Source organism: Rhinichthys klamathensis, unplaced genomic scaffold, assembly GCF_029890125.1.
Source record: "Rhinichthys klamathensis goyatoka isolate OS25496 unplaced genomic scaffold, OSU_Roscu_1.1 h1tg000201l_1, whole genome shotgun sequence".
Classification (NCBI taxonomy): Eukaryota; Metazoa; Chordata; class Actinopteri; order Cypriniformes; family Leuciscidae; genus Rhinichthys; species Rhinichthys klamathensis.
Genome location: NW_026606727.1, coordinates 934,978 through 950,401, shown reverse-complemented (window position 1 = coordinate 950,401; position 15,424 = coordinate 934,978). Strand labels below are relative to the sequence as shown.

At 37.8% G+C, this 15,424-nt stretch overlaps 1 protein-coding gene across 2 annotated transcripts in view; it reads right to left on the bottom strand.

Annotated features, from left to right (window-relative positions):
- The window catches only part of heg1 (heart development protein with EGF-like domains 1), a 53,073-nt gene extending 37,779 nt beyond the window's left edge, over positions 1–15,294 (bottom strand). The window contains exons 1-14 of one of the 2 annotated variants that reach the window (XM_056263222.1): positions 14,684–15,294; positions 11,003–12,475; positions 9,599–9,712; positions 9,130–9,252; positions 8,934–9,025; positions 8,691–8,746; positions 7,722–7,882; positions 7,384–7,515; positions 7,212–7,254; positions 6,495–6,532; positions 5,636–5,723; positions 5,342–5,519; positions 4,463–5,078; positions 4,233–4,428 (exon numbers count right to left, since the gene is read on the bottom strand). In XM_056263222.1, the coding sequence (XP_056119197.1) occupies positions 4,935–5,078; positions 5,342–5,519; positions 5,636–5,723; positions 6,495–6,532; positions 7,212–7,254; positions 7,384–7,515; positions 7,722–7,882; positions 8,691–8,746; positions 8,934–9,025; positions 9,130–9,252; positions 9,599–9,712; positions 11,003–12,475; positions 14,684–14,957 (2,916 nt within the window). In that variant the 5' untranslated portion in view covers positions 14,958–15,294 and the 3' untranslated portion in view covers positions 4,233–4,428; positions 4,463–4,934. Of the gene's footprint in view, positions 1–4,175; positions 4,429–4,462; positions 5,079–5,341; positions 5,520–5,635; positions 5,724–6,494; positions 6,533–7,211; positions 7,255–7,383; positions 7,516–7,721; positions 7,883–8,690; positions 8,747–8,933; positions 9,026–9,129; positions 9,253–9,598; positions 9,713–11,002; positions 12,476–14,683 lie in introns of those variants that run through there. The other variant, XM_056263221.1, reaches the window with a different exon arrangement.
- Between the last annotated feature and the right edge of the window lie 130 nt (positions 15,295–15,424).

The window sequence follows — 15,424 nt, the reverse complement described above, 5'->3', positions numbered from 1 at the left end:
GTTTTTGATATAATTTTTTTGTGAATACAGTCAATGAAAACATCCAGCTCACCACAATGAACTGTCAGGTTAGAAAATATCCATACATATTACGTGACATATTCAGATGATTCCAGTGATTTCTGAAGAAAATAGATCCCAAAAACGGATCCCAAACATTTTTTCTTTCAGGTTGGATAAGGAAGGGGGGTTTTCCTGAGAGCTGCTCTCAAGGTTTGTTTTGCTTACTTCTTTCTAAATGCGTGTATAGGCTTGAAAAAACACAGTGAAACTCTGAACATAATTTGGTTGTAATGTGCATTCAGTCCACCAGGTGGGACTACAACTATTTGGATTTGTAGTTGAAACAAAAAGTGCACGTCAACAATAATACCTCATCTTTGTGTGGAATAATATTATCATAATTTCTATGGCGTGCCACGTCACAACACCTGGAACATTAACTTAAGATTAGAAGAAAAAAAATATTTTCTTTCATAATAACATTTAGGCCTACTCATGCAATCAAAATAAAAAGACAAAATGTGTTTATTTATGCATATATCTTTTTACTCTTGTCTAGTTTCCATATAATTGCAATTCTCAATGTAAAAGCCCTTTGCATATTTTTTTATTTAATGTAAAACCAATGGTAATGTTAGAATGACAACATTAGGCTAAAGAAAAACTGAGAGCATGCAAATATCTGATGAAGTATTAAGCAAAGCATAAATAGCCTACACACATGATCCCTGAATAAAGTACAACATACATAACAGCAAGCAATTTCTGAATTTCAACTGTACATTTGCACTAGTATGTAGAGTCTATATAGGCCTAGTATATTTCTGAATAATCAGAAAGAAAATGATCCACTCTTGCATTGCGTCAAAGGGGAGTTTTGGGGTATTATAAGAAAGGAAACATGATGTATTATAAGATTTGCAAAAATCACTGAACCCCTTTGAAATACAGGAGGGAAATGTGAGTTTGTGGTTTGCAAATGTCAACATAATTTCATTTCAGGGTAAAATGATCCATTCAAATCAACCATTCTGCAAAATATATTAATATATCATTGACAATTATTGTACTTTATCCATCCACATTTCATAACATTTTTAGATTTTTTATTTATTTTGGGATCTGTCCCAACATTGCTTCCCCATTAAACTGTGCCTATAAATGTATCTGCTGCCAGAAGTGACATAACATAAACTGACTGATTAGGAAAGAGGACATTTCAGGGTTTATAGTTTTTTTTGCCAGTTGCAAGTAGACAACAGCTGCACTGCTTGATGCCAGCATATTGCCAAGACAAAGCAACATCTGAACCAAAAGTCTGTGACTAAAATGCAGTATCCTACTGTTGTTTCGCTGGTGATGTTCAGATAAACGCTGGTTGGATTCAGTTCGTTGCAGAAACCTCAATTTCCAGATAACATGGATTCAAATAGAAAGAGTCTGTCGAAAAACAATGCCAAGTACACAAAGAGTCTGATGTGCGCCGTCATCCATATAAAAAAAGGCCGCTGGGCAGGAACAATCCAGCCCTCATTGCAAAGAGTATACTGTAGCAGTTTCTGGGGGGGGGGGAATATGTCCATGGAACTGAACAAACAATGTCAGAGAAAAAAAAAAAGGTTAAAAATGTTAAGAAGAATAAGATTGCATCCAAGTGACCCCAGTCAAACATTAAGCAGTGGATTTACTGGTCCTTTCAATGAAGAAAACATATAGACAAATAACATCAGAATAGTGGCAATAGAAACAGGCACAATCACTAGTAGGCTAAATGCAAAAAAAGTTAATGTTAACAATGAACAAAACCATTTTTCCACTGGCCACAAAGAGGAAGAAGTTTCTTATATATGCACAATGAAGGTGTGAAGAAGGTTCCACCCCTAATTTAAATACGTTTAGAATGGGGGGAAATGACAAACATCTTTAAACTATGGAGCAGTAAAAGTTCAGTAGGCCTACTTCTGTACATTTAAATGCACAAAATAAAAAAACTACAGAAATTATATCTTTATTTGAGACGGAAATTAGTTTTTATCTGAATCCATCTTTTATTTGTATTTCAAAATAAAGGGCACCACATGACTGTGGACACACTGGTACAAAAACTAGAATGCCAGAATTGTTATTTTCATCTAGGCTGCTCACCCTCATGCCGTTCAAAAAAAAACGTATGACTTTCTTTCCTGGTTTTTATAGAATACTCCTAAATAAAAGTGACCATAATTACTCGTGCACTTTATTCCAAGTCTTGTGCGTTGTTGCTCTCAAATCAAATTTGGAGCCACTATCCGTCTCAGGTCCAACGTCAAAGACGTTTGGTCGGTCACGAGAGGCGAGCCGTGAGAGAATAACTACGTTTTATGGAAGACCGTAAATGAAACCCCTCACCCAGGTCCCTCTCGCACCGCTCTGCACAGGCCTCGAACCCGGGTCTCTGGAGTGGGAGTCAGGCACTCTAACAAGGAGGCTTAAGACCTCCGTTACATAAAGACAAATATATATATATATATATTTTTAGACGTTATGTGTAGTGTACAGACGAGATGAAGAAATATTTGTGTTTACGGCCTTCCATAACGTTTGGCGCAAATGGCGTTTTGGTTGTTGTATTTTGCAGTTCATTTTGGAATTTCTACAGAAGAGAAAAGAGAGAACCTTTAACAATCTTAAAACATAAAGAAAACTTGTACAATTATACAAATATAAAGATCCTTCTTTAACCACAGTTCCTAAGGTAGGATTGGTCCGTTTTTAAAGTCAGGCTTAGTGAAGGGTCAAATATCACTTTTGGGTGAACTATTCTTTAATATTAAAGAGTTGAACAGGTAAACCAAGCACAAGAAATCAAACTTTATTCCTCCTTTATATTACAATACAATTCTGACTACAACGCCAGATTAATTTGACCATCCACAGAGGAAGGGAAAATACTAATGAGTTAGGAAAGCAGTCTCTGATATTAAAGATTACAAATAAAGCACATCTCACAAAAACACACATTAGTTCAAATAAAATGGACACCTGGCACCAGGTGAAGTCCATCCTCTCATGCATCACTAAGCATCCATACAAACACATGGGAGGTCCTCAGATAATACTACAGTATCTTTATCTGAATCAGAAAACTTAAATAAAATAAATTAGAATACAAACAAGGCAGCACAGCATTTTATGATTATTACTGTTGTTCAAACAAACGGTAATACCTTGTGGCAATATTTGCTACATTTCACACAAATGCTGCATCCAGTAATATTGTTTCAAAATCCTACCAGCTTTTCCACAGGTTTAGTTCTCCAGCGTAAATCTCACAAGGTTTCTATAAAACTAAACCACTACAAAGCATTAAAGAGATTGTTTACCCAAAAGATGTAATAATGTCATCATAAACTCACCCTCATGTTGTTCCAAACCCATATGACTATCTTTCTAATGTGTAAAAAAAAAAAAAAAAAAAAAAAAAGATATTTTGAAGAATGTTCTCACAGCTCTATTCCATACAATCTTAAAGGGATAGTTCACTTTGAAATTAATTTTTTATATGTTTTAGCTTACCTTAAGGGCATCCAAGATGTAGGTGTCTTTTGTTTCCGCAGTAGTTTCAATTTTGATATTTTTAGGTCAAACCGTTCTTGTCTGTCAGTCATATAATGCAGGTCTATGGTCACCATCTCAAAGAGCATGCACAGAGAAGTCCAAATTAAACATGATTTAATGACTCGTAAATGTTAGTACACATTGATGGCCTAAGACACGAAACGAGCGGTTTGTGTGAGAAAATGAACAGTATTTATATCGTTTTTACATCTTGTAACGCACAGACCGAAGCGCCCGCGCCGTCAGATCACTTGGACGTGGCTGTGGTTACAAGAGGTAAAAACGATATAAATACTTTTCGTTTCCTCACACAAACCGCTCGTTTCGTGTCTTAGGCCATCAATGTGTACTTACATTTACGAGTCATTAAATCATGTTTAATTTGGACTTCTCTGTGCATGTTCTTTGAGGTGGTGACCATAACCTGCATTATATGACTGACAGACAAGAACGGTTTGACCTAAAAATATCAAAATTGAAACTACTGCGGAAACAAAGACACCTACATCTTGGATGCCCTTAAGGTAAGCTAAAACATATAAAAAATTAATTTCAAAGTGAACTATCCCTTTAAGTGAAGGTGGACCAGGGGCTGTCAAGCTCCAAAAAAAAGCACCATAAATCATGATAACTGTCAATAAGTCATGCACTATATTCAAAAGTCTTCTGAATCTATATGCTTTGTGTGAGAAAAAGTCATCATTTTTTAGTCAAAAGCAGTTTGGACATTATGTTACAAATAACTCCTTTAGTGTGTTTTGGGTGAGAAAATGGTGACAGAATTTTTCATTTTGGTGTGAACTATCCCATTAACTTTTGATGAACATACTCAAACAGACATCCAAGATACCCCATCACTCACCAAAACTTAAGACAGTACAAACCAGTTGGATACATTATTCCAAATATAAATATGATACATTTATGGCTTTTTTCCTTTTGAGATAATATCTGTGTGACAAGTTCATAGTGCAAACTTTTATGATATAAAAGTTCTACTGTACTTCAGGCATCGTATGTGTTATTCTTCATTTGTCTAGTTTAAATTCACTGAATCCACGTAAGAATAAACACTCTGAGGGGAGCTGAGAACATCAGCTCCACACCAGAAACTAAAATCTTATTGTGGCACTGTGTTTAAATGCTAAATTGACCTGACAGGGCTCTGCGGCTCTCTTTCAGTCTCACAGATAATGGTCTTTTCCTGCCAGCTCATTTTCACATTCAAAGGCCATTAGTGGTCAGTATCCAGCTCCAGAATCTGCGACAGGTCCAACCACGGCAAAAGAGCTTATATGCAGCATTAAAAATTGCACGCCTGCTGGCTAAGGCCGTCAGAAGTAGTCCCTTCGCCGTGAATCATCGCTTATGAAGGAAGGGTTCCACTGAGCTGGGTAGATACAGGAATGCCTTGAACCGGGGAGGCCGGAGAACGGATACAGACCATTACGCTCCAGGTCAGCATTCCTCAGGGCAGGCTAAAAGAGATAATATCAGTCATAAATTAGTTAATCATGTGGAAAATCCACCAATTCAGGATGTGCATGGTCATCTGAAGTGTTTTTTTTTTTTTTCTGGTTTTATTTATTTTTAACCAAACATAATGAGACAGAGTCAAACTCGCAGTGTCTGCATAAGTGCCATGGCTCCGCTCTGGTTTTACAATACAGTATAAATGACCAATGAAATCTCTGGAGGTCAAACATAAAAGTTCAAAAGATAAGTGCATATGAACACATACCGAGTAATAAATGTCTGTCATTTGCAGGAGATTTTTGGTACTGCCGTTCTCCTGCATTTCAATAGTCTCTCTGCCCCACTCCATTGACACACGATTACTCTTAGGAAACTCTGCGTAGGGCGACATCTGAAGGTCTCCACTTTTGAAGATGATTTTGTTGATGTCATTTTTGTCCTTTCTGAGGATGCAGTGTAAAGAAATACTTTTTAGACATTATTGTAATTTGAAATATATAAATAAAGCTATTTGTGTGTAAATTAAGGAGGAAGTTGCCATTTTTTATTATGATCTTACTTGCAGCACGTGACTATAAGAGCAATGACGACAATCAATAGAAGAGCGCCTCCAGCAGGAGAGACCACCACGGCTATCAGCTTATAGACTATTAAACACAAGATTATTTTAGCGACATAAAAATCTTATATTTATTAGCACTGAAAACACACAAGTCTGAAATACAATTTTAACTGAATGATATATTTTACAAGCTTTATATAATCACACCGCACTTAAAGGGGGAGTTCACCCAAAAATAAAAATTATCCTATAATTTACTCACCCTCAAGCCATCCTAGATGTACATGACATTCTTCTTTCAGCCAAACACAATCAGAGTTATATTCAAAAATATCCTTGCTCTTCCAAGCTTTATAATGGGAATGAATGGTACCATTTTATTTTTTTGAAGCCCAAAAAAAGTGCATTCATCCATCATAAAAGAAACCCATATGGCTTCAGGGGGTTAATAAAGGCCTTCTGAAGCGAAGCGATGCGTTTTTGAAAGAAAAATATCCATGTTATACAGGCGCACGGGAAGTGGGGGTGCTGGAGAATTCGTCCGCAGCCGCTCTACTCCAACTACCGGTCACGAATTAGAAGTCTAAAACAAGAGTTTTTAAAGAGAAATGTTTTTTGGGGCTTCAAAAACAATGGTACCATTCACTCCCATAATAAAGCTTGGAAGAGCCAGGATATTTTTTTAATATAACTCCGATTATGTTTTGTGAAAAAGGGAAGTCATATACACCAAGGATGGCTTGAGGGTGAGTAAATTATGGGATAATTTTCACTAATCCTTTAAGTTATTTTTACATCTTTTACTCTTAAAGCATTTATAAATACAAAAATAATATAAATTAAAATAAAATCTTACAATTATTGCAGTTGAAACCTCCAAATCCAAACATGCACCTGAGGAAGTTAAAAATAAGTTTATTTTTTGCAACAAAATACGGTAACGCTTCCTTTTACAGTCCTGTTACCCATGTACTTACTATAGTAATTAGAATTACTGGGTAATAACTAGGTACTAACCCTGAACCTACCCCTAAACTTACCCCTAACCCATGTACTTACCTTATATTAGCCAGTACCTTCTAGGTAAGTACACTGTAAGTACACGTAGGTACTGTACTGTAAAAGAAAGCGTTACCCAAAATACAAACTGTATGTACAAAACAAATACGAACAGACTACCAGTGAAAAGTTTGGACTCTATTGGCTGAATTTGTTTCCCATGATCTTAAAAAGCTTTTGATCTAAAGGCTTACGCTTAAATGCCTGAAATTGGAAATGGATGAGTTGGACCGGATAGTGAAGGAAAAGCAGCCAACAGGTAACAAGCATGCCAAGCATAAATGGGAACTCCTTCAAAAGTGTTTAAAAAGCTTCTCAGGTGGCACCTCATGAAGTTTAGAGAATGTCCAGGGTGTTCAGAGCTGTAATCTAACCAAAGAGTGGCCATAATGAAGAAGCTAATTTTAACATAATTCCCATACTTCCATAATATAGAACAAATTAGTATGTAAAAACTTTTGACTGATTGTTTACAGTGATATTTGCTTAATGCATTAATAAACCACATACTTACTCAACACAGTTGCCATTAACAAGCTTGAGTCCATCTCCACAGTCTGAAAAAAACAACATTTTTTAAAGATATGTAAAATGAGAAACTTGACATTCATTTGTACAGTTGCACTACACAAAATCCCCCAGTTTAATTATTCAAATAACTGAAAAGGGACAAAAGTATGTTGTACCTCTGCAGGTCATGTCCCCTGGGTTCTTTTTAAAGTACCCTGGGTGGCACTGACAGTATGGGATCCCGCTAGTGTCTGTGCACACGGAGTACTGCAAATCACACGTCTTCTGAGCCAAGCACAGGCTCCCCACTAAAAAGAAAGAGGAGATAAACAGTGCCACAAAGAGCTTTCCAAAATATTATTGTAGAGGCCTAATGAAACAGCCCCCTCACGACTGTGTTATCCGTGCGTATTGCGTGATTGGTATTATCATATCTCTGAAGTGGTGTGGAGTAGAGTGGAGGATAAGAACAGAGGGAATGGATTTGAGATAAGAGTATGATGCTGAATGGTACCGTGATATGAGAGCTGGTGCTGAAGCTTAATGGTACAGTGTGAGTACGTCCGGCTGCAGTTGCTCAGGGACATCTGGATGCTGTTGTTGACATCCGAGCTGGTCACATTGGAGGAGAGTGAAAACATGCTCACCACTGAGATCTGCACACCTTCTCCATCTCTGCACAGGGCAAATGTATTCACATACATGTGAGAACAAAGAAAAATCACACCCTGAATTCAAGTCAGACATGAAATTATGAATTTATATATGATTGGAATATGAATTACTGAAACATTGCAACTGGTATGACCAAAATCTCTATTCATAACAGTTTTACACACATAATAATTTTTAGCTGGTTAAAGGTTAAAATAAATGCTTTATAAATTATAGAATATATATATTAATGAGTGAACGCATATGGTTTATTAATAATACTAATTATTTAAAAAAAATTCAGCATTAAATTGATCAAACGTGACAGTAAGGACATTTGTAATGTTACAAAAAAATTGGCATCACAGGAACAATTTTTATTTTAAAGTATATTATAATCGAAACCAGTTAAAAAAAATACATTTCAACAGTAATGTAGTAATGTATTTAATAATGAGGTAATGCCATTTTTTGGATAATCCATTGAATTGAATAAAAAATCATATTTTATTAAATATTTAAACCATTGAAAAATTATCAAATTTATTTAATCCACTGAATGTTGTTCAACTGTAAACAACTAAACTCTGCTTTGTGTTACACCCCTTAAAAACAAGTTTTTCCTTGTTTGGGACACGTCCAACACTATTTTTTTATTTTATATTTATTCCAACTGATGGCAGCACAAATATATCTACCGCTGTATAAAAATGGTACAGTAAAAAGATATTGACACTGGATTGACACATCAGTAGTTGCATAGTACAGTATGACCAATTAAATTGATTTGTGTGCCCCGTATGGCCTAATTTTGACCTAAGGAACTCACATTTTACCCAAAGTGGAGCGTCTGTAACCATGGAAGGTGGAGAGAGAGGCATTGAGCTGAAAAAACAATACATAAATTAATCAAATAAACCTCAACTCCATGTTCAATACATCAATGTATCATGTTCAACCAATTTCCTCTCTATTTCCATAATGGTTGCTATATAACATTAGCTGCATTGATTTGGCTGTGTGGTTGTAAGGGGGAGAGGTCAGGTGTGAAATGCAGCATATTGTTGCGTACCAGTTGTAGGATCTCTCTGTGGAGCTCGTGCAGACCTGAACTTCCGAGATGCATGGAGTTGTTGACGGTGAAGTTGCCCAAAAATGTCTTCACTGCAGGGTAAAGCCAAAGCAAATAAAGTGAGGGTTCAGTTATCACTGAAATACCTTTATATATATTCTGGATATTATTTTAGTGTGGACGACTGACCACCTACCTTGCGTACAACTGCGGCCATCCTCCAGGTCAAAGCCCAGGGCACATTTACAACTGAAAGAGCCACTTGTGTTGACACACACTGAACCCTGGGGGCACGGACTATTCACACACTCATCCACATCTACAGAAAAACACAACGCCTAATCAATCCATGTTCATTTTTGTCACCAACTCTAATGGAAACATGTATCACATTACTAATGTACATATTGTGGCATGTGGTAACTTGTTGAAATTGGAAACATTGACCACATAGAAAACAAAAATAACGTAATTTATAATGTAACATTGTATTAAATTGCGTGTTAATATATATTTATCAGAAAACCTCTATCTATCCCAAACCAGCATTAGTGATCCCAAAGTCAATTCCTGTTCCTGTTTGTCACTGTTACAGCATTAAGACTTGTAGCTTGACAACAATGGCCCAATTTGGTTTTTAGTGTCCATTAAAGTGGGCTTCTTACCTTTAGTGCAGAAGGGTCCGGTCCATGCAGGGAGACATTGACAGTGGTAACTTCCCTCGGCTAATCGAACACAGTGGCCTCCATTTGCACAGGTTTTAGGCTCACACACATGACCTACAGAGGAGAAAGAGATTGTTAGAATTGTTCTGAAGTCATTCAAATGAACAGGTGAAGTCACAAACATTGTATATTATCACTTAATATACAATTACTAGTCTGAGTCAAAAGAGCCAACCCAAGTCTCTCTTTCAATTAAAGTCTATGGGACTTTGTCAATTTTATTGCCTGCTAAGTGAAGATTTTCGGGATAATCCACACAAAAGTGAAAATTCTGTCATCATTTACTCAACCTGTGGAACATGAAAGAAGATCATTTGAGAAATGTTGCAGTGTTTTTTGTCCATACAATGCAAGTCTTTGGCCTCTAATTTTCTATTAAATATCTTCTTCTTTTTTTCTTTTTTTTGTTCCACAGCAGAAAGTCATACAGGATTGGTATGACATGAGGATACCTTTAAATCTAATCATTGCGAACAAATTTATAGCACAGCTATCCTTGATAAGCAACATGATTTAATGTATCATTAATGTCCGTTACACAAACAATATGTGATAAATTACGCATATTTGGATATATATCAGCCAATATTGTAGATTCAATTGTGCATGCTCATTTCTCCTATTTTTCAATAATTCATCTGACGCTGACTTAAAGTTAATCTTTTAAAAACAACACTAATCATTTATTAAAACGGTTCAATGTAATCTCTGTCAAATATCCATTTTTCACACAGTACATTGTAATGATGCGATTCCTAAATTCAATTGAAGCATTTAGTGTTTATTTTTTCATTTATTTAGACAAATCCACACACAACCGTTCAAAGTTTGGGGCCAGTAAGATTTTTTAAATGTTTTTAAAATAAATCTCTTATGTTCGCCAAGGCTGAAAAAGCAGTAAAAATGATAATATTATTTCAATTTAAAATAACTTTTCTATTAGCCATATCTCCAGTCTTCAGTATTAAATGATCCTTCAGAAATCCTTCAAATATTCTGATTTGGTGCTCAAGAAACATTTCTTATTATTATCAATGTTGAAAATGGTGTGCTGCTTACTCATTTTTGTGAAAATCATGAAACATTTTTTCATGATTCTTTAATGAATAGAAAGTTTAAAACAACATTTATTTGAGATAATTTAATGCATCCTTACATTTATATTAAAAAAGCACCAAACTTTTTGAATGGTACCGTATATACATTTTATATCGAACATTTATCGGTAATGGGACAGAACTCTAATATCTGTGCATCGGTGCAATAAGCTCCATTGATATTACCAACAAAAATGGTGGTTTGAATGTTGCACATCACTGTATAAATACCAAAATTCAAACATACCAGTTGACGCTGTTGACCTAAAAGGCATTTGCATGGTTGTGGTTCCCATCTCTGTGGTGCTTCTGTCCGTGTGATTCCTGGTGGTTACCGCCACAGTGGTCCTGGTCGGGGTGCTTTTGCTGTAAGGGGTAGTTGCACGTCCACCATGAGCAGTAGTGTTCCCTGGCGTGGCCGTGCTAGTTTCTATATGCAAGGTGGTGACGTTAGCAGAATCAGATGTGCTGGGTGTGTGTGGTACACCAGTAGTGGAGGTGGGCGGGCGCTGGGTTGTGGAGGGTGTCGTCCGCAGCACCTGAACGATATCAGTGGTAACAATGGTAGTGTGTTCTGATTGTGCTTGCTGTGTGGTGCTTGGTTGAAACGGACGAGTGGTGACGGGAGGCGGCATGGTAGTGAATGTGTTGGTGGAACTGTAGACGGTAGATGCCTTGTTAGTGGCTTCCTCTGTAACCTGTGTCCTCTGAGTTGCTGGTGTGGCAGATGTTGGCACCACTTCCGTGTTTGTCTGATCATCGGTTTTGGAGACGAAGGGCGGTTGGCTAGAAAGGAAATCAGCTGTGGTGGCTACATCTTCCAGCACTGGGGGTGCAGTAGTCAGGTCCTGAATGGTTGTCTCCTCCACTGTATGGGTTGGAGACCCTTCGGATTCCCCACGGCCAGTGGAGCTGACAGATCTGGTTGAAAACTCAGTGGAAGCACCAGTATCCACTGAATAAGATACTGTGGAATCACGGCTTTGTTGGGATGTGCTAGTGGCATTGGTGTGTTCGCCAGAGGTAAAGGGTGGGATAGATGAAACAGAGTCACCGGTTTCTGTATAAGACGTCCCACTGCTTACCGATGTGACATCCGTTTCCTCTGCATCTCTATTGATCACTGTGAGAGGGGTTGTTGAATTTGGATTGTCATTATCAGACACTAGCTCAAAGGTCTGTCCTGTGACACTAGGTTGTCCCGTCTGTGACTCAGTGCCTTGGGACAACGTTGGCCGTTCGGTCTCCAAAGAGTGGCCTTGAGTTGCTTTGGTGGTATTACGATCTTCAAAAGTGGGCTCAGTCTTATCAGACACTGTAGACACGTCTACTGTTTCCTCCTTGTCTTGGGTGACTCCTGATGTCCTCTGCTCCAAGCTCCCAGCAACAGAGGAGTTGGAGTCTTTCGTGTAAGCAGAGGTGCTGTTGGAGATCACCGAAAGGAGTGTGCGTTCTCCGACTCGGTTGGTGGTGGAAGTGAAGGTGATATCAGTGCGAGAGAAAGAGTCGGTGGTGTCCACATCTCTCACGGAAACATCTCGCACTGTTCGGGTCTCTGTCACTGGCTGGTGGCTGGTGATGCTGTGCGATGCTACTGATGAACCCTCCCATTGGGCTGTGGCATTATGGGTAAGCTCTTTATCAGACCGCAGATGTTCAGTGGACTCATCTGCCCGGTCTGCTGTATTTGTAGAGATAAGTAAAGGTTTTTCTGAATGTCCTAGTTTGGAAAAAAATAAAGAACAATCAAATATGGGAAACTATGTATTTAAACCTATCAAAACATTTAATAATAATGAATTTCAGGATGGGGAAATTCAAGAAGCATGGCCACTAGGGTGCGCTTCATGTGGTGTGAGCCTTGGGAAACTTTATGAACTATGTGAGATGTTTTCAGAAGTGACTGCGGATGTAATGATTTTGGGTGGAGAACAATTGGCAGCCAAGCTCGTCTAACCTAACAAAAGATTGAGCCCTAAAAATGGAGGGGATCTGACCCATTGGGACCTACTGTTTCCTTCCTTCAGCTGACCTAGCAAAGTCCATATTACAGCGTTGTCACTGCCTGCATGGAGTTCATACACAGGCAAAACTATAATCAAGTGAACCGCTGACTGGAGGAGGATGCTTTTCGATGCATGCATATTTAAAAAGGGTGACCTTTTTAACCTAGCATTACCTTTATGGTCAACAAATCAGACCTAGATACTCTAAATCAGTTGAATAAAGTACAGTAAGACATACTTTTGTAGCTTTGTTTCTTAATAGGAAATGGAATCATGGCTCTGTTGTACATGGCTACAAAATACAATCATTATACTTCTGGTATGTAGAAATCCATTTGAATCTAAATGAGCTACTGTGAAATGAATGCTTCCACAATATTTAGATCTGTTGAAGACCGAGATGGATTCAAAGTTGATTGTAAGCCATGATTTTGGGTCATTTCACATTCTAAAAATTGACTCACTTGCTGAAAATGTCTCTTTCACCTTGCATTACAGAGATCTTTTCAACATAAGATCTTTCAACATTATGTTCAGGGACATCCAGTCAGCTCTAACTGATGGGGATGGAGACAGGCCTAAGAACAAGCTGTTTTACAGAAAGCAGATTAACATGATGATCTGCTTTCCCAAAAGCATCGTAACCCTTGATCGTAGAACAATTGCCACCAATGGTCTACAGTACCATCAACTTAGCCTCACGGTGCTTTTGGGAAACGCAGCCCTAAACAATATTGCATGAGATAAAAAAAGGGAGTGAAATACAGGTTGTTGTTATTTTTGGTCAAACCCAGTGCAGACTGATGCAAAATAAGAAAGATTGGGCTCAATCACAGTTGTAAGTCTGGATATTTTTGGCTTGCTAAACAAAATACATACTCTCAACTCACTATTCCCTTTATTTTTTAAAGATGTTTTAAAAGACGTAAATTTTTTCCAGAACATGTCCTAATTATGCATGTGAAAATAAATGCTAGAATAATGTGCCACATAACTGATATCCAAGCTGGATCCAAAGGCACATGAATGATTATTAACAGAAATAATGGTAGCAAATCCTCTGATGTCTTCAATAAGATCTGAGGCAACAAAGCTCTTCGGAAAGTACTGTTAAATCCATATGGGGGTTTTTAAAGGGCAATTCTGAACATTAGAATTGTAGAACATACCTATTGTAGAAAGCTGTGTGGCCGACGGCCAATATAATGCAAATCCATAATGATAGCAAAAACTGTTTTAAATACCAATCTTAATATATTTACTCAACATTCAATACAAAATGTATGTGGAGTGGATTGTATCAGAGTCGATTCAATGCATTTATTTAAATTCACTTAATTGCACATTTGATGCCAAAGTTACATGGAACAGAAATATTTTAAATTAAATCACCCCAAAAAAATAAACAACTGCAGACTGAATAGAAAGAATGCATTGGCTCAAGAAAGTGGAACAGTTTATGAACCAGGATGTTCATGAGCCAAGGTCATTCATTAAAAGAGATTCTCTTCCAAAAACTGAGGAAACAGAGTGCAAGTAATCTTATTAATTTGACTTCATACCTGATGCTTCAGCTGCATAATAAAAACCGTTATTTTTACTACTGGGCTATTGCAACTTCGATAATAATAATAATACATTGCATTGAGACATTAATCATTTAATGTATAAATATAATATATTTTAATGGTTTTCCTGTGCTTTACACAATTCAGTCTTTGTCACATAAGCAACGTCTGAGTGGAGGTGGAATCTTTGTAATCTTTCTTATAACTGCAAAAGTTGTTTCAACACAATACTGCTTTACACCTGAAAATAAACTTAGTCATATCTACTTTACAGTGTAGAGCGAGGCTGTTGCAGAACCTAGTGAGCTGCCTAGACAACACTTTTGGGCATCCACAGGCGCGTGGAAGTCTCACCCGCTCGCGTCCCAGTGATGGATACACTGGCGGGAATGTCCGTCATCTCCCCCGGTCCACTCGGTAGATCCACAGCTGTAGCAGTGGCCTCTCTCCCCGGCCAGGGGGACGTTTGTTTTAAACCAGTTGTTCGGGTAAAATAAGTTTCGGTACTCAACGGGTTATCGGTGTCCGTGTCTGTAGAGAAAGTTTCGGCAATCACAGTATTTAGGACAAGTATAAAGACCGTGAAAACCACACGGCGAGCGCTTCTCGCCACACACGTTTCCATCATAAAGAATTCCTAATAAATAAAACGCCAAAGTGGTCCGGGTCACCATCGGAAAGTGAGTCCGTTTAACAGTTTCCCATTAGTAAATTCCTTATGATAGTTTTAAAGTTGGAGATGAAGGTTTAGAAGGGTTTTATTTCAGGCAGCGAGAGTGGGAAACCGGAGCAGTGGGTGACTCCTCCCCTCGGGCAGGCGAGAGCGGTTTCCTCCCCATTCCTGGATGCACGCACTCACAAATGTGTGCTCGATTCGGTTTAGACATTCAGGTGGGATTCTTCCTTTTCCCCATCAAGTCTAAATCAAAACCCATTTAGCATTAACACTATACAAAATAATATGCTCCCCACTTTTACACAGTTCTGTGCATTAAGACATTGAAAGTCAGTGTCACAGCAGTGACAATGCAACCTGACATTATTTTAAAAGAGAGTTAGCATTTTCTGGTGACATGAGTGATTTCTTTTTTCTTT